Here is a 23,019-nt window from a genome sequence, read left to right as displayed (position 1 = left end):
TAATTAACGGCAGTGCTGGATTAACCTAATATGCGGTCCTAGGTAAATTTTGGTGAGGGCCTATGTAAGACGAGGATTTTTTGAAAATTAATTAAACATATAAGCATTAAAAAGGAACTGTAATTAACATAATACAAAACAATTTTTTTGGTTATAAATAAAATTTTTCTTCACTGATTAGTGGGGGCCTTTTTGTGGTGGGACTCCATAGGCAGTGCCTAGTTTGCCTATTGGTTAATCCGACCCTGATTAACGGCGATATAATTAATATGATTAATTGAAGCGAGACGTACGTGATTAATGAACGGGATAAAAAATCGCGATAAAATTTTTTTATACTTGCATTGGATGTTAATCATTCATTCGAGCGACACACGTTCTCGGCGGACGAAACGAGAGTAAAAAGAAACTTGTACAAACTGATATCGGGCATGGTTCGGTCCATGTCCCCTATGACCTATCGCTTTGATTGTGCGCTTGACTTAGGTGTATAAAAGTGCCTGCGCCGCTTCGTGCGTCGCACAGAATTCTCGACTCGGGACACATCGGGAATAGCTTTTGCGAGAAGATGCAACTCCTGACGGCACTGGCCGTCGTCGCGGCTCTTTTGGGTCTGGTAGCGGCTGATTACAAAACCGTCAAGGTCGCCGACAAGGAGTTTCTCCTTAAGCAGAAGAAGATCTACAATCTCTTGTATCACATCTCGCAACCCTCCCTCGTAAATCCTGCCCAGTACGACGAAGGCCGTTCGTACAATATCAAGGCCAACATCAACAATTACACTAACACGGTAAACATCGTGTCAGTTATGTAATTATAATAACGGATAAGAGATTTTTTTTTTTACTAACCGGGTTGCTTTTTTATTATATCCTGTAGACTCGGTTAATTCATCTGGTATTTCGAAACCGGTCGAGTTTGTGGAATTAACTATGTTACGCTTATCTGTAATGTGCGAATGATTTCTTCATGTTTCCAGTAAGCTCTCGAGTTCCTGAAAATTTTATATAGTAAGATTTGAGATAAATGATATTGTCTATATAAATTATTGTCTACAGTTATTTTTTTTACCTAATTTTTGCAGACTGCGGTGAAGAACTTCCTCTATTTGTACGAATATGGCGTGTCTCCGCGCGGCGAGGTCAGCTCCCCATACTATGAAAAGAACCTGAAGGAAATGGAGGCGTTGTTCTATTTATTCTATTACGCCAAGGACTTCGACACCTTTTTCAAAACGGCGTCATGGGCGCGCATTAATATGAACGAGATGACATACACTTATGCTTTCTATAACGCCGTTATACGTCGCGAGGATACCAAATTCCTGCAGCTACCACCTATTTACGAGATGAATCCGTACTTGTACTTCAATTCCGAAATACTGCAGAAAGCGCATCACGCGAAATTCTTCGGTAAACTCGGTGAGTTGAATGTTTTAGAAATTTCTCTTCGCGTTCATCTAGATCTCGTTGTTTGCATGAATTTCAATGTGATATCCGCGTATGACCTTAAAAATAAAAAGAGTTTCGTTAAAAGTCTCCCCTCAGAAGATTCTTAAAGGATTCTTTCTTAATCTGTATAGATTCAAAGAAGTTTGGTAGCTACGATACCTACATCATCCCGGCGAATTACTCCGGATGGTACATATCGCACGACCACGATGTAGAGCACAAGCTCAATTACTTCACCGAGGATATCGGCTGGAATGCCTACTACTTCTACTTCCGATTGGACAATCCGTTCTGGCTCAAGAGCAAGGAATTCGGGTTGCAGAAATGGCGCGGCTCGGAATATCTTTACGGTCATAAACTGCTGATGACTCGTTACTACTTGGAACGGCTGTCCAACAATGTCGGTAAAATGGAGGATTTCGATTGGCACACTGAATTCTACACCGGATACTATCCGACGATGACCTATCACAATGGACTGCCGTTGCCGCAGAGACCTCACTCGAGCAAATTTCCCTCCTATGAGTACCCTTACATAAAGGTGCGATTTAATTTTGATTTAATTTTGATCAAAGCGAGCGATCGAGAATTTTTTTTGATCAAAATCTGTTTCTAGGACTTGGACGACATGGAATCTCGAGTTTCGGCCGCCATCGATTCCGGATTTATCGTGGACGCAAACGGCAAATTTATAAAAATCTACACGCCCGAAGGCCTCAATCTCCTCGGCAATCTCATCGAGGGTAACGCGGACTCCTGCAACCGCGACTTTTATGGCAGCATCGATTTGTTCGCGAGGAAGGTCCTCGGATCCAATCTGAAACCGTCAACAACCCATCAGATTATACCTAGTGCTCTCGAGTTTTACAGCACGTCTATGAGAGATCCCGCATTCTATCGTTTTTACAAGAGAATATTCAAATCCTATTATTACAGGTATCACTTAAAAATAGGATTAAACACTTTAAAAAAAAACGTGGAACACTCTGGTCCCGACTTTTACTTACCAATTGCAACCAATATGACATTTTCCTCTTGACAGTATGTTTGATCTAAATTTTTTTCAGATACAAACTGCATCAAAAACCGTATGACAAGAATGATATCATCTATCCCGAGCTAAAGATCGAGTCCTTCACCGTGGATAAATTGATCACCTTTTTCGATCAATTTGACACCTCGATCAACAACGGTTTGATCATTGATAATCTCAAGGAGGCCGAGAACACGTTGATCAAAATCCGTCAGCACCGTCTCAATCATAAGCCATTCAGCTTCCATCTTGTAATCAACGCCGAGAAGCCGATGAAAGCCGCCATACGTATTTTCCTCGGACAGAAGTTCGACATTGATCATAAACCGGTGGATATTGCTAATAGAGGAAAATACTTCTATGAAATGGACAACTGGATAGTCGATCGTTAGTACCAATTTAATTCCTCCTTCTAAAAACTTGTTAATTTTAGCTTAATTTCTCTGCAAGCTATATAAAATATAAAGTATAAAATTCTTTCTTCATGTATATAAATATATTTTCGGATTCGGAGATTAATTTTCTTCTTACGTTGCATTACAGTGAATGCCGGCGCAAATAAGATCGTCCGAAACAGTGAAGATTGCTCTTTCGTCATGCCTGATCCGGAACCGAGCGAGGTCTTCTACAAGAAAGTACTCAAGGCGTTGGACGGTTCCGACACTTTTTCGTACACGGAACGACTCTACGGATTCCCTCAACGTCTGCTCCTGCCGAAGGGCAAAAAAGAGGGCATGCCCTTACGATTCTTCGTCTATGTGAGTCCGGTCGAGGGAGAACTGCATCCCTACGAGTCTCGTGTCTTCGGCGCCTCTGAATTCGACAACAAACCGCTCGGATTCCCGTTGGATCGACCTGCCGTCAACTTCCGCTACGATGGTCCGAACATGATGGTGAAGGACGTTTTGATCTATCACAAGGATGAGACGGAGCTGAATGTCACTTATTAAGACCTGGCTGCTTGCGCTACTTAACTCTCCGATTATTCGATTCAACATAATCATATATTCGAGACTAGATGTATCTGTGAAAAAATATATATATTTTGTATAATTTGTTAATAAAGATTTTCAGAGATTTTATAATTATACCTTAAATTTTTCTTTATACGAATCTTTATATGAATAACAGTAGAAATGTTTTTGGTGTGAAAATCTCTGAAAATCTTCATTAACAAATTATACAAAATATATATATTTTTTCACAGATACATCTAGTCTCGAATATATGATTATGTTGAATCGAATAATCGGAGAGTTAAGTAGCGCAAAATTATTGTAAAAATGAAATAAAACACGATATTTTTTTAGAGCTTTAAGATTTGTTAAAAATTAAAGAATGATATAATAATATATTTGTTATGTTTAAAAAAATGATTATTAACTTTATTAACTTCGCATAATGTCTTGAATAACTTGCGTGTCTTCCAAAGTGATTATCAATTTTAAACATATTAAAGTTATTAAAATCACAGTATATTGTAGCAATTAAAAATCATAATTAAGAGAATAGAATATATTTTTAAAAAATTAATTAAAAATAATATAATATCAATTATTGAAAAAATAACATATGATTTTTATTCTTTAGTAAAATATTTTTAATTTTATATTTGTAACTTGATAAATTTTGTTGAAACGCAGCAAGTGATCATTAAAGATTATTCAAATTTAACAAAACAAAAAAAAGGAAATCATTAATATTCAACTTTAATATTTAATCAGAGCTGAAGTTCGATACCTTCGCGCGTTTTTCCACCGCACGACGGTCAAGTACACGGCCGAGGTGAAGGTGAGTGGCTTGGTTTCCTCGAGCGCGGTGCGGGTGACGAGAAATTCAGTTTTGCTATAACCGTTGGCTGATACGTAGACTTAACCGTGGCTCTCGCGTGAGTCAGTGTCGAGAAGAACTTGACAAATCGCGGAGAGGACGTTTCTATCTCTTCCTTATCCTTCATCCTGGACTTAACGCACCATGGAATTTCGCACGTTTGTCGTAAGTCCTTTTTCTCCTTGACAACTTATTTTTTACGACTGCAACATATTTAAAAATTTATGATCAAATGAATTGTATGAATTGCTCCAATTTCTTTGCGTCTTCTGTAATTCGCGAATGTTTTAACTAATTTAAAGCTAATATTTTCTTAGTAAAAATTTAACACGTGAGACGTTGTTTTATTTGTAATTTTCTAACATCTATATACATATTTTTTATTTAAAGAGTAAAATAGAAAGAAAACTTTAAATGTTAATAGAAACATTCTCTAAACAAAATAAAGCTTTTGATCTCTATTTATACAGTTATATAAAATTTATCGCATGTAAAGTTAGAAGTCTCTCTATTCCTGATAAAGTATATTTAAACTTCAAATTGATAAAATAGAAAATTAAATCAAATAAAAAGAAGAACTATGTTCTATGTATAAAAGTAGTTTATAAGAAATTCAGAATAAGCGATCAAATAAAAGTTCTTCTGAAAGAAATATTTCTTCTAAGAGAAAAATCTTTAACGAGACTTTAAATACGGATTTACTAAGAAAGTAAAATATTAAAATATTTTAAAAGTGACAGAACTGAATAAAAAATTAATCTGTAGCAACATTACAAAAATTATAATTTTTGAATTGTATGCTTTTTTTGAAAACAATGTCAGGTATCCGTATGCTATCATCGGCTATGCCCCGCTAAATGAGAATCAAGTCTACCGTTTCTGTCGATACCGGTTCGGAGACGTCATTGTCCTCGTAACTGTATCGTAACTTCCTAACGCTCGAATCTACTGCAAGAAAGTAGGACGAACATCCACCTTGCTCGGGCGACGCGGAAAGAATTCCTACATTTAAAAATTCCTCAAGTCCCATCAAGCTGCGTCTAATGAAGAGTCACTAATTGATAATCACGGTTTTACTATGTACATCGAGTAGATTGGAGATAAAGTATATCTATGGCGATCGGTGCAGCTGAATAAAGTTGCGCAAAACATTCTGCGATGTTTTTTTAAGTTAATTTTAATATTAAATTTCAATTTAAAATCAATAGAATTCAAGTTGAAAAAGCTATCAATGAAGATGAGACATCATTGAATGTGTTGATATACAAAACTGTTTTCGACTAGCTTATCATTTTGAAATATATATAGACACTTGAACTTTTCCTTTTTCTGTTTTTTCAAAATAAAAAAAATGACAATTATTGCGTAGGATTTTTTTCTATATTTTCGAAGAATTAATAAAATTAAATTCATACAGAATATATATTGTAAAGCATGTAAACTACTTCAGGAACTGCACTCAGGACGCTTCGAAAAAAAATAATAATATCAATAAAATATAATAATAATAAAAGCATCATTCTTTCCTTTTTTCGACTTATCAGCCCTTAAGCAAAGTGTGATTATTATCAGTGGAACGGTATAATGCACCGGTTAGTAGGGCAACGATCGAGTAGCACGCGTGTTATAAAATAGGCTGAACAGCCCGGAGCACGAGAAGCGCCGACCATGGACCGTGTACCGTTAGCATCCAACGCATACCTCGGTAACTACGAGGGAATACCTCTCTCGTAATCGCGCCAACGTAATAACTTGTTAGCCGTTATTATTATACCGCAGGAGCACGTCTAGAGAAATCTTGTTGAGAAGACGGAGAAAAACTGCAATTAAAAAATCAAATGTAGACTTATACTCTGACAAAAACAAAAGATTAAACACACACACACACACACACACATATATATATATGTATGTATAATTATGTAATATATGTAATTATGTAATATAAATATATTTCCTCTCATAAAAATATGATTATTATTAGATGATACTCTTGTGCGTATCGTCCTATGCGGTCTATGCGTCCGAAGAACACGACAAGTCGAAAAATACTAAGCCGACTACCACTAACGACAACGAATCCATTAAAGGAGAAGATGAGCCCCCAGAGGGATATTACGCGTTTGTCGAATCACCGAATGCGGAACCACCCAGAGTTCGACCACCGCCTTACATCGATAGCGATAAAGAATGTTACGGTAGGTCCGGAATACGGACTATATAAATAGAGTTATATTTCTATAAAAAGATGTAAATATATTTGTTGCTTTTGAAAATGTAGACATATTTTTAATTGTATCGGACGTGGAGAAAAACGCTTATATACGCGAGAATAAAATTTTATTTATATCTCAGATAAAAATTCTGCATCAAAGACAATTGCCGGTAATTCATTTATATCTCTTTTAATTTTTACATTTTTGTCGTAGCAAAGTGATTGCATTAGACATTAAATAAAAAAGAAATTAATTTGTGCATTTTCTCGAAGATTAAATTGCAACAAGGATTTTCAATTATTGCTGCCACTTGCCCTGACTTTTAGGTAGCAAGGATAAACAAGGAAAGGGATTTGTTTCAATACATAATATTTGCGGTGATCTGAACAAGGGCTACATTCCGCGGAATCCAATGAATCAATATGTGAACGGCTCATCGTATCCTTTGTAAGTGAGAAAGAAGTCAAGTAAACATAGGATACTTAATATAGAGAGATTCCCGCGTATCATTAAATGATCTTATTAAAAATGACCATTTCTAATAATTTTTATTTGCAGCGCGCTTATAAAGAATCATACCCTGAAATTCCTCAGCAAGGCGTTGCCGATCCTCAAGGCTGATGACTCACTGCCGAAGGTCGCCAAAGTGCATTCGTTGTCGCAAAATTCGTAAGTAGTCCGAGATATCTTCAGTATAAGATGCGTCGAATGTAGCTAAAAAATTAAATTCATATTTGTTGTCTTTTCATACTTTTAATTCTTCAAAAAAGTACATAGCTAAAATTTGATTATTTAATATACAAATGCATGTACATAATATCGATATCGATATATTTGTTGTGAAAATAAATACCTATGTTAAACTGGTGCTCGACAATTTTTGCTTTAGCCGCAAATTGAATACATCAATTCGATGTATCAAATCAGTGAAAATTCTCTTTTTGTAGTGTTGATACAGACGAAGAAGAAACACACAGTAGAAGCAAAAGGTCTAATCCGAATTCGGCTTTAATTACGGATACTAATCGAAACGGTCGCAAGTTTTGCGAAAACGGTGGCGGAGTGTAAGTATATCTCACTGTTTCAAGAATCTATCTCAACAAGTTCTGTATGAAGACTGCATACTCTTGTAGTAATTAATGATCTCTTCCTCGATATTTTCTGTAAGAAAAAGTCGATTAGAAAATATCTTTGGAAGACACAGAGTTCTTATTTATTGTATATATAATAATATATAAAATTAATATGATTAATAATATATAATTAATATGATTACATATACTTGATCAAAATATGATTATATATAATATTGTGTTCTCTCTTCACCTTACATACACATGTTACACGAACAGAGTGTGCATGTTGTACAAAGCGATCCAAGGTGAGCCGATCTCGTCATCAGCATCAGTTATCGAACGTCGGGACGAACCTTCGACATCCGAGTATCGACGAGGGGAACGTGTACCTTCACAAGAGAAAACGGAATATACGGGTCCGCCGACGCCGTGTCCGGCCAAGGTCGAATATGCGACTCCCGTCTTCGCCAAGAATTATCAGGGTGTTTGGAGATACGTGGTGCAGATACCTTACGAGGGATACTTCACACAGACTATCGAGCTCACCAGATGCATGTAAGATATCGAAACACTTTTAGTAGACTAACGATAAAATTAATAAAGTCGCCTGTGATGAGTAAAACCATACAAATTTATTGAAATTTCGACCTAACTGGCCATTCATTACTTTTAGTAGACCCCCTTGAAATCATTTCAAGTATTTTCAAGATCCTCCTGACTGATGTTGCAGGCAATCGAGATGCCATTACCTGGACGGTGGATGCTTGTCGTCACCGAGATGGACGAGCCTGTTGGTGGCCGAGATATTTTATCCGGACACGTTCTTGGAGGAAAATCAAGCGGTTGGTATCGGATCCGGTACCCGGGATCCCGTCGCTGGATCACCGCCGCCAGTCCACGACTTCCAAAATTATCAGCAATATTTGCAGAAACGGGCGAGCACGGGAGAGGCGCGTAACAATGGTGGCTCTCAGCAACATCACTGCGACGGTGTCGACGAAATGGGTTGCTTCCAAGTAGGATCTTTTCTGCAAAACACAAAATTGTTTTCAAAATTTTTGTCTGAGCTATAGTTTTTATTTTTTTTTTCCTTAAAATGTTAATTGATTGACTTACGATTATTCTTATATCTTTATATATTATTTTTCCTTTCAGGTACGATTGTATTACGATTGGTTCCTCGTACCAGGTAGCTGCAAGTGTTGGCGACCGGATTACTTCAACCGATACGTCCGTCGTAGCAGTTCCAACATCGAATTATGATGAGTTTCACATCCTGGTGACATACATCTCGAAAAGGTTTTACTTCATCAAGTGATTATTTCAATCACCGTACGAAGCCGAAGCGACATTCTTTCTCTCTCATCCGAATCGTTCGAATAAATATCGCGCAGAGCCACAAACATTGACGGGTTTATCTATTTATACGAAATTTTAATTTATTCATACATTTTTATATGCGCTATAGGTCGATAATTACCCAATACTAGTTTGTAAGCGCGATAATTTGTAGTATTATCATAATTTAAAGTGAACGAAAACACAAAGTGCGTATGTGAATATATACACATATACATACATATATACATACATGCATATTATATATATATATATATATATATATATATATATATATATGTGTGTGTGTGTGTGTGTGCGTGTGCCCTTAATGTAGGAGTATCGATAATATAATAAACGGATATACATCGATTCCGAGTGTAGCCATACGAAAGATCCAACACGTTTTATTAATTAGAATAATCATATATTATTATTTGGATATATGTATTATTTGAATACAATGTAATACGATGTAAAAAATAAATAAGAGAGCATTGTGATACGTGGAAGTATTATTTTTAAATATAAAAATGAGAAAAATGATAGTTTCACACACACAATTGTGAAATCTACATTGTTAAATTCTCTACATTGCTTATTAATCAAACTATTTCTTATAACATAGATACTGGTTGCATTTTCTCTTTCAATGTGTATATATACATTTTATTTATTATTTATATATATTTTATCTTTGCAAAATATACATTAATACTAGTCTCTGTCTCTTGTGTACAATAAAGAAAATTTTTAATATTTTATTTTCAAATATTTACTTTCAAATATTTTTAATATTATATATAATAAAATATATTTAAAAGAGAATAGAATTTTTTAGAGTCATTGAACAAAGCTGAAGGCATTATAAAAATGTATGAAATGTTAATGTAAAATGAATTTAGAGTCTTGAACACATTCCACCACATGCTGCTATGGTTTCACCAGCAGTAATGTAAGAAGCATTATCACTTGCTAAAAAGGCGGCTACATTCGCGATCTCATCTGACATTCCGAATTTTTTCATACTAATAAATGACGTAGAATAATCGTATGCTTCCTGCAAGTTATACAACTAAAAACGTGAAAATTTCATAAAAGATTTATCGCTAAAACGATGAAAATGGCAAGGTACCTGTTTTTGAAAATTTTGTCTTTATTATCCCTGATGCACAGTTTACACAAATCCCGTTAAATGCAAGTTTCATTGCAGTTATTTTAGTCAGACTCAATAATGCAGCCTTGCTAATTGAATATATACCAAGGAACTTGAAAAAAAGGTAGAAAACATAAATTATTATAAAGAATTATAATGTCTATTTTAGTAATAAATAAGATCAGAGTACAAATAGAAATCAAAATAAAAAAAATAGACTTACTTTATAATATTGATATGCAACATTTGAAGATATAGTAATAATGGAAGGCGACAATTTACTACATTTAAGAAGTGACAGAGACTCCTTCATGAGCAAAAATGGAGATTTAATGTTGACATCAAAATTTTTATCCCATACTTCTGCAGTGTTATTTAATATCTTGCCATTGGCTGGGTTAAGAGCTGTATTAGATACCAATAAATATCTAAATCTCCAAATTTCACTTTCGTCTGTAATTTTTAATTAATTTATATTATTTTTCAATACATTGATAATGATGAAATTTAGATATAATATCCTGTATAATTAAAGAAAAACGCATTATATTAAACAGATTCAGATGTAAATTTCTCAAAGAGTAAGAAAAAGAAAAGAGATGGGCAGGGAAAGAAAAAAGAAAGATGAGAAAACAAAGGAAGTAAATATGAGAGAAAAGAAAAGAGAGGAAGAGAGTTCAATTGTATTTATTGTTTACTTTTTCAAAGAGATTTTTCCTATCTTCTGCCTTCCCCACGTGGCAAACAACACCTGAAACTTGTAATCCTTCGGATCGAAGTTTTTCTACAGCATTCTTCACATTCGATTCTTTATGACTACTAATCATCACTTTAGCGCCTTTCTGTGCTAAGCGTTTCCCTATGGAAAGTTCAATTCTGTGGAAATTCAAAACATAATCTAAGCATAAATGTTCAAAATATTGTATAGCTAATAAAGCCTCATGAATGGAAAAGTAATTTCGAAACATATCATCTGAAATTTTCGAATAACAAGTATTAATTTCTTATATTACCCATCTGTCGATGCTGTTACGATCACGACTCTTTCTTCTAATCAGTTGCATTTTACAGGAGAAGTTATATTAGTGCTGAATCTTAGGACACTTTGATTAATTAAAAATTAAAGCACATGAGATCATGAAGAGAATGCGAAACACTGTCTTTCGTGATAAATTTATTCACTCACTTTTTCAGTTTCTGATATTTATATATTTGTGATGTCAATAACATAGCAATATTTGTATACCTGGTATCTTTTCTCTTCATATTTTGTATAAAATAGAAAATTAGAGAAAAAATTTTGCTTTCCATAAAACTTATATATTATATGTGTAAATGCAGTCTCTTTCCTTAAGCTTTTGTTCATGAGTACATTTTGTTTCCTTTTCTATATATTACCTTAATTTAAAGAAAATGAAATAACAAAAATAAACACAAAGATTCTACTCAGAGATTTTGATATAAATACATGTTCATTGTATCATACGTTATATAATTATATATATCAGAAGAAATTATGACAAATGTTAATAATTGTATGAATGGAAGTATGGGGGCAGGGGTTTCTCAGTTCAATGAACTTTTGCAGATCTCTTCATTTTTAACTCTTCTGTGTATTTTATCTATTTTTATCTCATATTGGCAAATAATCTTGACGATGTATATTGAAATGTTGCGCAATTAAAAATATTAAGAATATTTTTTTTTTGTTTAAGCTGTTAAAAATAAGAAATTTAGATATATACGTACATATATCTTTGGAAGAAATAATAGAAATATCTATTTCATATTTATGGAATTAATCTGACGTATGTAGTTGAAAATTGTAAATGTGTACGTGTGCAATAATTTTGTGAATCGTTTATACAAGTCATAATTTATTATAAAATATTTGATACACATAAAAATAGTTATACTAATTCTCCACAAGCAGTTATAACAACTTTTTGCGTTGGTGTACCTGCTTTTGTTCCACATTTTTCAACCTTTTTAAGGACATCTAATCCACTAAGGATATGCCCAAAGACGACATGCTTCCCATCCAACCAATCCGTCCTGGCTGTACACAAGAAAAATTGCGACCCATTTGTGTTTGGCCCGGAATTTGCCATTGATATGGTTCCTGGTCCTGTGTGTTTGAGTTCAAAATTTTCGTCGTCGAATTTATTGCCATAAATCGACTTACCACCTGTACCATTGTGATTCGTAAAATCACCTCCTTGACACATCTGTTATCCTTGTATTAAGAATTTTATAGAATTAATTAATTAATTTTATACTTGTATTAAGGGTTTAAAATTAAGACAACGCGAAATTATTCAAGACAAATACATTTTTAAAAACAATATTTAAGGATACAAAGTCTGGAATAATTCTGTGAAAGGTGCTACCCTGATATCCATATCCTTTCTCGTGTGTGCAAAGAGCTCGAAAGTTTTCTGCAGTCTTTGGTGCAATGTCTGCTCGTAACATCATGATAATTCTACCTACTTCTTGCTTTCCTATACTTATGTCAAAATAAACTTGGGGATTCTGCTTTGCTTTTTTTGGTTGCGTAACATCATTTGTCTTTGTATTATCATCATTTTTCAGTGTCTCGCCTGCGTGTTCTTGTAACCAAGCATCGTCCGCCCATACAGGTTTCGATGAGCCTTCTTTTATCTTTTGTGGCTTAGCAATATTTACCCTTATTGTTCGGCCAAATAATTCCGAGTCATTCTATTAATCAACAGATTATTTATAATGGCTTATCGTAAGATAAACATAAATAAGATGTCACCTTGTTCATGTATATATTTAAGATTAGATTAGATAAGAAAAATATCAATCAAATTTAAATAAAAATAGTATTAATGCATTTATCCCCTATTTATCTTTTAAATAATTTACTATAAATAAATTTTATGAAATAATTTTAAAAGCTATATTTCAAAATAATCAATTAATGTTCACGAAATTAACTATTTATGCCAATTTACGAACATTAAGTCTTGAACATTAAGTTATTCTTTCAAAATAACTCGCAATTATATATATATTATTTTAAAATATACCATATTATCTATAGCTGCAGCTGCATCTTCTGCCATTTCGAATTCAATAAATGCAAATCCTCTATGCTTTTCAGACTCATAATCCAATGGTATTTGGACATCAACAATTTCTCCAAAGGGTATAAATGCTGCGTGCAGTACCTTTTCGTCGACTTCCTCGGCCAGACCACCTAAAAAAGATTTAAAAATTAGATTAAAAAATAATAGCACAATTACAACAATTACAATTAATACAATACAATTACAATTAATACAAAATTTGTGTCGAGTGCAATTAACAGTTTCTCATAATATATTTTAGACAAATTATTTTTAAAAAATGTACGAATAAACTCTGCATTTAAAATTGGAGGTTAAGTCACGTTGTCATGCATCATAAAAGAAGTTACCGGTGAAATTTCTCGATTATTAATCCATACATGCCTACGTAAATGGTTCGTTTTGTGTTGCCGCTCATGATGCGATGACTCTGTTGTTTAAATCGATTTTGATATAACTTGAACAATCAGCCTCCGATAACGAAGCGTGTATGTGTTGACTGAAGGACGCCGACGCGCCGGCAACGACGAACTGAGCATTTGATTAATCCGAGTACACGAGATGCGAAGTTATCACGTCGCTTATATAAGTTCGTTCCGTCAATCGCAACCCTCCAATTGGTAACGTCAAGCGACCGGTGCCGGGACGTCGATCAGCTGACGACGCGCAAATCATCCGATTAATAAATCCGTCTCTCCGGAATCTGTAAGTGTTAGGTTCTATTAATATCATTGTTGCAGCTTGTATTCAATAAAGCAAATCATTCATCTTATGAAAGATATGAATTTGTGATTAAATTGCATTTTATACACGTATCATAAATACGTATCGTAAAAAAAAGTAAGCAATTAATTATACAGGGTGTCCCAGAATTAAAGACGATTTTTTTTCAGTGAAAATGTCCAGACATCAAAATAACAGCTTTTTTGTAAACTAAGTTTGTGAAAATAAATTGTTAACAAAATTACATTTTTTAGTTAATTTCAGGTAAAGTTTACTTTAACAGGATTTAAATTTAAGGCTTAGTTACAAAGATATATGATTTAAAAAATTGGGAATATTAAAAAAATGATGATCTTCGACATTTTCGCAGAGGAAAAATCGTCTTATTTATATAGAAGTCTCCCATAAACAGACGGTAAGGTTTGGGACACCCTGTATAAGTTATCAGTTATCATCAGACAGATAGAAAATTTATAAATTGTAAGCGTAATAACACTTACTATGATATAACTGAGTTGAATTATTTCAGTTTATTTATCTATTTTCTATTCTTTGCAGGATTCATCTAATTGCGAGAAAATGTTTGTTAGGACAAGGTTGTTGCAAGCTTGTCTATCTCATCATGTGCCTTTGAACTGTAGAGCGATACATCTTCTGAGAGACAATGCATATGTCAATGGGAAATGGATAAGTGCCAGTAGTAAGCAGACATTTCCTGTTTGCAATCCGGTTGACAATACTATCATCTCTCATGTTCCTGATATGAATATTGCTGATGCTCAAGTAGCCATAGACGCTGCTGCCAAAGCTTTCGAATCGTTCAGTATAACCACAGCCAAGGAAAGGAGTGACTTGCTTAGAAATTGGTACAATCTGATGGTTAAACATTCGGAGGATCTTGCACATATATTGACCAAGGAGAATGGGAAGTCCCTCTCTGAGTCTAGAATGGAGATCAAGTATGGAAATGCCTTCGTCGAGTGGTTTGCGGAAGAAGCTAGAAGGATAGAGGGTGAAGTCTTGCAATCTCCTGTAGCGAACAGAGAATTGTTTCTATTAAGACAACCAGCGGGTGTAGCTGCATTAATTACACCATGGAACTTTCCACACGCTATGATTACCAGGAAAGCGGGCGCTGCTCTTGCTGCTGGCTGCACGTGTGTCGTGAAACCATCCGAGGACACTCCATTGACGGCACTGGCACTAGCAGATCTTGCGGAACAGGCTGGCTTCCCCCCGGGAATTCTGAACGTGCTCACCACGAGCGTGACGAATTCCGCCGCTGTTGGCAAGGAGCTGTGCGAGAATCCTAAAATAAGGGTGCTGTCGTTCACCGGTTCCACAGCCGTGGGAAAGATCCTGTACAAGCAATGCGCCTCAACCATGAAGCGACTTGGCCTGGAGCTGGGCGGCAACGCACCGTACATCGTCTTCAAAACTGTGGACGTCGACCTGGCTGTAAATAGCGCTATAGCCAGCAAATTCCGCAATACCGGTCAAACGTGCGTCTCGGCGAACAGATTCTTCGTGGAGGACGATATCTTCGACGAGTTTGTCGAGAAATTCGTAGCGAGGATCAAGCAAGACATTAAGCTGGGAGATGGTAGCAAAGAGGGTGTCACTCACGGGCCGCTTATCAAGAAGAGTCAATTGGATATGGTGAGCGGTCTGGTGGAAGATGCGGTCCAGAAGGGTGCCAAGGTACACTGCGGTGGTCGTTCATTACCGGATCTTGGTCCCTTGTTTTATGCGCCTACCCTCTTGACCAACGTGACTAAGGACATGCAAATATACAATAAGGAAATCTTCGGACCCGTAGCCGTGATTAATAAGTTTAGCAGTGAGGAGGATGTATTAAGGCAAGCCAATGATACGCCGGTCGGTTTAGCCGGATACTTTTTCTCCCAGGACATATCGCAGATATTTAGAGTCGCGCGTAAACTCGAAGTTGGGATGGTAGGCGTCAATGAAGGATTAATTTCATGCGCGGAGGCTGCCTTCGGTGGGGTGAAGGAATCTGGTTTAGGAAGGGAAGGTTCCAAGCACGGGGTCGAAGATTTCCTCGATATCAAATATGTGTGTATCGGCAATCTCAAGCGCTGATTATGCAAGCAAAGTTAGCAATATAATTTGCATTTGGAATAGCAATCATTTGATTATTCAATAATGGATACTCTAATTTAATGATAGACAATAATAAGCTACGTAATTTAATTATATTGCCTGCATAACAGCGAAAGAAAACAAACATTTTACATCTTCTAAAAATTTTATAGGATTTCTGTATAACTATATATTTATTCATATAGTGTTCCTATTATCTTTAGGTCTATTGATGCTTTAAGCATGTTTTTCCGCTATAGTTTGCTGCGAGATTTTATAATAAACATTAGAAACGATATAATTTATTCTACTTTTATGTAAATTAATTTAAAGTCAAGTAGCTTTATTAAATTAGTGTTACATACGCTTATTAAAATATATAAACTTTATTATAGAGTAGACCATTTTAACGTCCGCGCTCCAAAATTTTTTTATGCATTATATAAAGATAAATATTGAAGGAAAAATATAACGATAATATTAATTTGATCTTAAATACTATGTTAAAGTCTTAAAAATCGTCATAATTTCTTTAAATAGGATCATACATTTGTTTGACATACGTATATAAATATTAAGACTTTCGAAATATTATTTTACAAATAATAAAATAAAAAAGCTGCATAACATGATATAACATAAACGATAAGACTATACATATTTTCTGTATCTGAATTTTTTACTTGAATATTTTATTTTAATTTGTTAAATAGTTATGAATTTTCAAAGTTGTAATTAGTAAGTACACTATCTAGAATCAATGACAATAATTTTGAAAACGTCCTTGAAGATCAAATAATACTATTATTAAGATTAATAATATTTCATCTTTAATTTAAAATAACTTTAGCTTAAATCTTTTTTTAACAGAATGCATAAGAAAAAAAATTTTAGGATGGAGATATTAAAATGGTCTGTGTATGTATGTGTATGTATTTATATATATATATATATATATAATTTTATATTTCCTATATATATATATATATATATATATATATATATGTTTCCTATAATGTTAACATTATAAGTATAATATTTTAACATTAAAAATAAAATTATATAAGCGAGAATAATATATTAAGTTTTTATAGATTGCAATATTAATTATAAAAGAATATTGTTTATATTTTCTATATACTCTATCTTTTCTGTTATAAATTTTATATTTCCTATATCACGTATTATAGTACAAAACAAGTCTTCCAAATTTTGTAAATGGAGTACAATATATATATAAGAAATATCTAAGACACATTTTTCTGCATATACATATTTTTTCTACAATGAAAATTATGTAATATGTTTTAATCATGTTATTAAGTAGATGAAAAATTCTATAAGTTTAAAATTAAAGTACATAAAAGCAATAACATGGAAGATTGAGAGAAAGTATTATACTAAAATATATACATATATAATTTGTTACATCTCATTTTTTAAAATTATATTTCTTTTTTGAAATATTCTTCAATTACCATAATTTTTTAATTTAACTATCGACATCTATACTCAAGTTTTAAAAATTTCTCGTTTTTATAATTAAATACGCAATTAACTGATACTACATACTCATTTAAAGCTTCGTACAGAAGAAAATAATATATATATATATACCTAAATAGATCTATACTTTAAGAATTATTTGATTGTTATTTAATCAACCTAATGATAGTTTTAATGTTTCTATAATAATAATAAAAACATATATATCTTATTTTAGTTTGTGTAATATATAAAAAATGTGCCTATAACATTCTGTTGTTTATCTATTATAAATTGATAATCTGATATAAAAGTCTCAATCTTCCTTGTTCTGTGCATGTGCATATTCCATTCTTTTATGATTATGTGATAATTATATACACCGATAAATATATTACAGAAACAACAATTTTGTTGCCTCTTCTGATTGTAATATGGATAGGTTTTTCCAATTACATAATCATATTTTAGAAATAAAGATATATTCACATGATGTAATAGTAAATATAATACATATACAATAAAACAAGTTACATACATGTTGTCGATGACAATGTTATAACCATAATAAAACAATAATAAGAATGTCAGCAATTTGTCAGTCCGTGTTTTTTAATATACCTTTCTCTGGCTTCTTGTATCATTTTAGCTTTCTTTTCTTGGAAGGAAGAAGTACCCAATATCTTATCCTTTGCAGAATTTGAAGATCCACCAGACGAGGATGTTACAGAGGATGAAGTTTGTGGATTTGGCTCTGGAGTATAAGTAACTATGCCATCAAGAATATTGGCAATTGTAACATCAACATTCCGAGTTTTCACTGCAATAACAGATTTAATTAAATAATTGCTTTATCATCAAAAACTGTACTATATAATTGTATGAAATTAATTAATACAACTAAATTAAGACATGTTTCGTATAATACGTACAAAGATCTCGGAGAATCACATTGTGTGGTACCAATGGAAGTACTTCGCTGACTTGACGAACCATCCTTTGTATTTCTATGCTATGTATAACTTGTGAATTTGGTGCACTTCTGTTAGAACGGTTACTAAGTATTATTTCCATACGATAACGTTTTTCATATTCTGTTTTATCTGATACAGTGTGGGAACTTGTTTCAAGTCCCAAAGCATCTGCGATATCCTTTTCTACCTCTCGTACAAGAATTTCATGATCAGAATTTCGTCTAATTTTCAGGTACTTGAGTGTGAAAACTGTATAAGGGATGAACATAAACCAAAATACTTCCGTCCACCATGTTGAAGCCAATGAGGTAATGTGCACAGGCACAAATTGTGGTCTTGACGCTTTGATGGCGACCGGTTGAACAGACGTTTCTATGCTAAACGGCCAAGAATTAAATTTCAATAGAGCAAGTTTGCTATTAGTTGTGCCAAATTCAGGTTGTATTGCAACGCTATATGTAGAGGTGGAAAGAAATTGCTTAATATTGGCAATCAGTATTTCTTTGCTGCTCATATCCATTTTCTGCAATCCCAGCGCATTACTCAGAGCGGTAGGTAATTCCCAAACACTGGGAATTAACGTCTCCGTTGTTCGACGTATAGCAAAGTGATCCAGAACGGATACATTATTAGCGATTATTATTCTTGACTGCTTGTCTCTGAGCTCACTTTCAGTATCGAATTTAACTATGATTCCAAAAGCAAAACTAATACCATAATTTAAGAATGTTTGAAGAGGATTACAATCTGGTAATAGTGATGCAAAAAGCCAAAGTTGCAATGTTACGAATAATCGCAGCAACACAAGTAGAACACCCACTGGTGAATACAATATTACAAGTAGAAGACGCCAACCACTAGGAAACCTAAATTCATAACAACACAATTGATTATATTTCAATGCAACGTATGTAACACTTTGATGACAATTGTGTAGTGAGGAGTGAATCTAGTTTCTATTTATTTTTGTCTAAACTTGCTTTCCAATGATTATTCACATATGTGCGAAAAAGAATAATATATTCTTTCACGTATAAAAACCACTTTTGACACTTTTCGATTAACATTTGCGACATTTCGACGAGATATCGCAATTGAATAATAATGATTATGGTTCCATGTTTTGATATTTATAGTATTTACAGATTGTCTTACCTGCTTTTGTTAAATAAATTCTGGATATCAATTTGTGACATCTCTCACAACAAACATCTGTTACATTTGAAGATGCAGTTCCCGTTCGGTATTTCCTTGCGGTATTTAAATCGTCACGTTAAGAGCCGTGCTGAGGAACACAACGACGCGATTTTTATTTGATCCTTTTTTTTACATGCTTCTCCAGCAGTAACCTTCTAATTGATGCGGATTTTCCTTTTCGCCACTTTCTACAATCAGCTGTTCCATGTGTCACGATACTAGGGATTTTGTTTTCCAGGATGTCTCCGGCGGGAATTTCAAACGTGATGTTGTTAGTGATCCATTTATAGAATCCTAGTATTTAATGTAATTTATGAGTTAAAAAATATAATTTAATAATTTAATTGATAAATGACAGTATATTGGACATTAATAAAAAATAATACATATGCTATAACACATTTCTTACTCTATTCTTGATAATATTCTTAATAATTATTAGTTGCTTTTTATACGATTGATACATTTGTCATCAAATTTATATATACTTTATATAAAATACACATTTAATTTTTTACCAAAACGAAATTTATTTTTTCAACAAGTATAACATATTTTTCATTGTAAGGGAATTTATGTAAAGGGAGAGACGTTTATAGAAGAGGAAGAGATTATATTTGAGAGTAATGTGTAAATTATATAAGATATATATGATAAAAAGCGTTAATTAGCACTACAAGAAATATATTTTTATTTGCACAACTGACCAAATCACGTTCGTATATATATATGTACCTGGTGACAGCTAAAAATTTCGTGCAATGTTCTTCGTGTAATAATTTCGTATTTGAGTTTATATTAATAACTAATCGCATTATATCTTTAACATATTGGTATAACTAATATATACACGCATACACTTGTATCTCACACAATTTCTCATACATGTGTCAAGAGATCTATATAAATTTATTTGAAATAATACAATTTTTTTTTTAATTTTTCGATACAGATACTTGTGTATAGAACAATATAAGAACAAATTTAAAAACATATTTTGCATAGACTTATTCGTATGGATTTTAAAACTTACTACATATATGTATGTTTTGGAATTGTGAGCACATTTGCACTTTGATTTTATTGATGTGCATTCGATACGCGATGTATTGTAGAAAGCTTGTATATATAATTATGTATAGAGCGTATTCTAGTCAGTAGATTGAAATTAAAAATCGGAACCCATGGTTAATTGATCCTATGCTTGCGTATATAAAAGTGCAGAGAATCAATTCTTCATAAAATAAGATTTCCGAGAGAAATTTTCTACAATCGTTATCTTACCAGACGAAAACGTCGCAAACGTCCGCTTTCTTTCTGATCACGGAACACGTTCATATGTGTATGCATATTATATAAGAGAATGTATGTATACATGCATTATTATTATAAACAATACAGGTCTGCATATGCACATATGGCCATGTATGTGTATGTATATGTATATGCATACATATATATGTATATATATACATACACACACATATATATATATATATATATATATTATATCGTTTTTGCCTTAAAACGAACTTGAGATGTCACGTTACTATAAACATTTGATCTAAACAGATTATATGACAATCATCTCTTCAGTGGGATTGTTCACTCATTGTAGTTTCTTTTTTTAAGACTACATAGGACCCTCTATTAAACTGATCTTCATTGTACAATAATAAATGCTGCGTCCCAAGCACAAAAGTGCCAATAAAAATGCACCTAAAGCATATTATCTCAAATTAGATGGATACAATTTTTAAATAATAACAGAGCTAAGAAACGATCAACTTACCAACATAAGCAACATAAATTCCACCATTCGTCTTTACGTATTTGTAGGTCCCAACCTGTAATTGTGTATAGTGATAAAATTAATATTATGAAGATACAAAAGGCCGGTATTCACAGTTGGTTCTTATATTTAAGATCGTCTTAAGACCTCGTTCAACCAATCAAATGGCCGCATAGCATCTCTTGATTGGTTGAACGAGGTCTTAAGACGATCTTAAATATAAGAACGAACTATAAATATCGCAAAAACTTAATACACAAACAAGAATTCAAGTTAAATACTTGCCGTTACTGATATAGCAATTACTAAGGCTATAATTCCAACAATAATGAAAATAATCCCTCGTCCTCTAGCAAAATCTGGACCAACTGAAGATATCTTACGACAATGTGGACATCGTGCCAGAGCATTATTTAATGTGTTAAACTGAAAGACAAAATATCTCCGGGTAGAAAGATAATAATTGAAAGAAAAAAACTACTTCTCTATCCATATACTGCGATGCATATTTTTATGCTTACCAAGAATGTGTCATGGCAATGTGCACAGCCTACCCTGCACATGCCTGGCATGGACAAAACTGGTGGTGTAATAGGACTTGGAGCCAGATTGATAATACGTTTACAGTTCGGCCTTGGACAGGCAATACGTTGCGAAGAACTCTTGCATATTAGCAGACAATTACACGGACATCGTACGTATTTCTTTCCTGGTGGAGCATTCCGTATAGGCTGTACGAAAAAGAAAAACCCATCGTCATTTATTTACACATAGCAGAACAAACGTGGAAGACAATTGATTAATTTGACACGTACCGTGGCCTCGTTGCACTGACAACACTTGACGACGTGCTGATCCCTCTTGCCGGAAATATCTATCATCGCCTGACAAACTCTGCAGGTGACCATCGGCATGCCGCCCTGGGTCGCGGACTGATAGGGCGGGGGTAATTCATCCGGGCCGATCGGTGAAACGGTAGACTGTGATTCGTCTGAAATGTGAGGACATCCTCAAGCAAGAGGTCTACATGGGCAAAGCAAAGTACGAAGGCACGCCTTCGAGAGAAGGAGTCGTGGGAGCGGTGTGTCAGTCATGGTATATAATACGTATTTTGATACCTACCGATTGCATCGCTGCCGTGCGAGCTGTACGTGACGTTCTCGTTCTTCAGCAGCGACTGCCGTTCGCCCTCCTTGCCGTCTCCCATGTCGAACGACGACGCGATGTGATCGATTCGCTGCCGCGACAATTCGTCAACAATTCCGCACTTATTGTTTGACAGAACTGCTCCCGGTGCATCGATAACAAGGATGACAAAATACGAAACTCTTCTGGCATCGTCCGCGGTGTCGCGCGAACCTAGAGAGGAAACCCCGCCACGTTTTGACGTTTCGTTGCTGTTGAGCTGTCATTCTCGCTCGCGAGTTTCGCACGTCCGTAAAGCGAGATGGACGTATCAGGGAGAGTCGAGAGGGAAAAGAGAAAGAATGGAAATTGGAACAAATCAAAATATGCATGCGTTGTTTGGACTTTGGACCAGACGGACGGTGTCA

General features: G+C 34.0%; 7 protein-coding genes and 1 long non-coding RNA gene across 9 annotated transcripts; 3 read left to right on the top strand and 5 right to left on the bottom strand.

The window, feature by feature from the left end:
* Positions 1 to 509: 509 nt before the first annotated feature.
* Hex70a (hexamerin 70a) lies at positions 510 to 3,838 on the top strand. Its single transcript, XM_029314911.2, has 6 exons — positions 510 to 790; positions 1,085 to 1,421; positions 1,583 to 1,992; positions 2,068 to 2,387; positions 2,519 to 2,871; positions 3,028 to 3,838. Exons 1-6 carry the CDS (start codon positions 569 to 571, stop codon positions 3,432 to 3,434), a joined length of 2,049 nt encoding a protein of 682 aa, XP_029170744.2. The 5' UTR covers positions 510 to 568; the 3' UTR covers positions 3,435 to 3,838.
* Positions 3,839 to 3,914: 76 nt separating this feature from the next.
* On the top strand, positions 3,915 to 9,449 carry spz6 (Spaetzle domain-containing protein 6). 2 transcript variants are annotated; one of them, XM_085480887.1, is made up of 7 exons: positions 3,915 to 6,516; positions 6,861 to 6,977; positions 7,089 to 7,199; positions 7,478 to 7,594; positions 7,883 to 8,161; positions 8,337 to 8,622; positions 8,762 to 9,449. In XM_085480887.1, the coding sequence occupies exons 1-7, from the start codon at positions 6,299 to 6,301 to the stop codon at positions 8,867 to 8,869; spliced, it is 1,236 nt and encodes a 411-aa protein (XP_085337013.1). In that variant the 5' UTR covers positions 3,915 to 6,298; the 3' UTR covers positions 8,870 to 9,449. The 2 variants fall into 2 exon arrangements, with proteins under 2 accessions (XP_085337013.1, XP_085337014.1); XM_085480888.1 differs by lacking the exon at positions 3,915 to 6,516 and adding an exon at positions 6,604 to 6,699 and having other exon boundaries at positions 6,857 to 6,977.
* On the bottom strand, positions 4,249 to 9,668 carry LOC114940217 (uncharacterized). Its single transcript, XR_003821397.2, has 5 exons — positions 8,723 to 9,668; positions 7,857 to 8,634; positions 7,384 to 7,691; positions 7,110 to 7,244; positions 4,249 to 4,517 (listed from the first exon to the last, which is right to left on the bottom strand). It is a non-coding gene; the product is annotated as an uncharacterized LOC114940217 (long non-coding RNA).
* A 122-nt stretch (positions 9,669 to 9,790) lies between these two features.
* Positions 9,791 to 11,223, bottom strand: Dhrs4 (Dehydrogenase/reductase 4; the record flags this gene model as incomplete). Its single annotated transcript, XM_085480901.1, is given in 6 exon segments — positions 9,791 to 10,020; positions 10,082 to 10,212; positions 10,324 to 10,521; positions 10,524 to 10,553; positions 10,799 to 10,976; positions 11,114 to 11,223. Coding segments are annotated over 6 exon segments (822 nt in total), but the record flags the coding sequence as incomplete, so codon positions are not given.
* A 737-nt stretch (positions 11,224 to 11,960) lies between these two features.
* Positions 11,961 to 13,902, bottom strand: LOC114940216 (peptidyl-prolyl cis-trans isomerase E). The gene is made up of 4 exons (XM_029314751.2): positions 13,577 to 13,902; positions 13,154 to 13,323; positions 12,459 to 12,818; positions 11,961 to 12,328 (listed from the first exon to the last, which is right to left on the bottom strand). Exons 1-4 carry the CDS (start codon positions 13,608 to 13,610, stop codon positions 12,011 to 12,013), a joined length of 882 nt encoding a protein of 293 aa, XP_029170584.1. The 5' UTR covers positions 13,611 to 13,902; the 3' UTR covers positions 11,961 to 12,010.
* On the top strand, positions 13,549 to 16,514 carry Ssadh (succinic semialdehyde dehydrogenase). The gene is made up of 2 exons (XM_029314748.2): positions 13,549 to 13,897; positions 14,474 to 16,514. Exon 2 carries the CDS (start codon positions 14,495 to 14,497, stop codon positions 16,016 to 16,018), a length of 1,524 nt encoding a protein of 507 aa, XP_029170581.1. The 5' UTR covers positions 13,549 to 13,897; positions 14,474 to 14,494; the 3' UTR covers positions 16,019 to 16,514.
* A 1,454-nt stretch (positions 16,515 to 17,968) lies between these two features.
* Positions 17,969 to 19,896, bottom strand: LOC114940253 (lipid droplet-regulating VLDL assembly factor AUP1-like). The gene is made up of 3 exons (XM_029314822.2): positions 19,633 to 19,896; positions 18,436 to 19,343; positions 17,969 to 18,323 (listed from the first exon to the last, which is right to left on the bottom strand). The coding sequence occupies exons 1-3, from the start codon at positions 19,671 to 19,673 to the stop codon at positions 18,091 to 18,093; spliced, it is 1,182 nt and encodes a 393-aa protein (XP_029170655.2). The 5' UTR covers positions 19,674 to 19,896; the 3' UTR covers positions 17,969 to 18,090.
* Positions 19,897 to 20,341: 445 nt separating this feature from the next.
* On the bottom strand, positions 20,342 to 22,884 carry LOC114940418 (type 1 phosphatidylinositol 4,5-bisphosphate 4-phosphatase). Its single transcript, XM_029315105.2, has 6 exons — positions 22,589 to 22,884; positions 22,282 to 22,457; positions 21,988 to 22,197; positions 21,752 to 21,892; positions 21,467 to 21,521; positions 20,342 to 21,393 (listed from the first exon to the last, which is right to left on the bottom strand). The coding sequence occupies exons 1-6, from the start codon at positions 22,671 to 22,673 to the stop codon at positions 21,308 to 21,310; spliced, it is 753 nt and encodes a 250-aa protein (XP_029170938.1). The 5' UTR covers positions 22,674 to 22,884; the 3' UTR covers positions 20,342 to 21,307.
* Between the last annotated feature and the right edge of the window lie 135 nt (positions 22,885 to 23,019).

This window comes from Nylanderia fulva, unplaced genomic scaffold, assembly GCF_048542155.1.
Source record: "Nylanderia fulva isolate GAGA-0341 unplaced genomic scaffold, ASM4854215v1 Scaffold16, whole genome shotgun sequence".
NCBI lineage: Eukaryota > Metazoa > Arthropoda > Insecta > Hymenoptera > Formicidae > Nylanderia > Nylanderia fulva.
The sequence above is the reverse complement of the archived record's forward strand: the minus strand, read 5'-3'. Positions and strand labels throughout refer to the sequence as shown.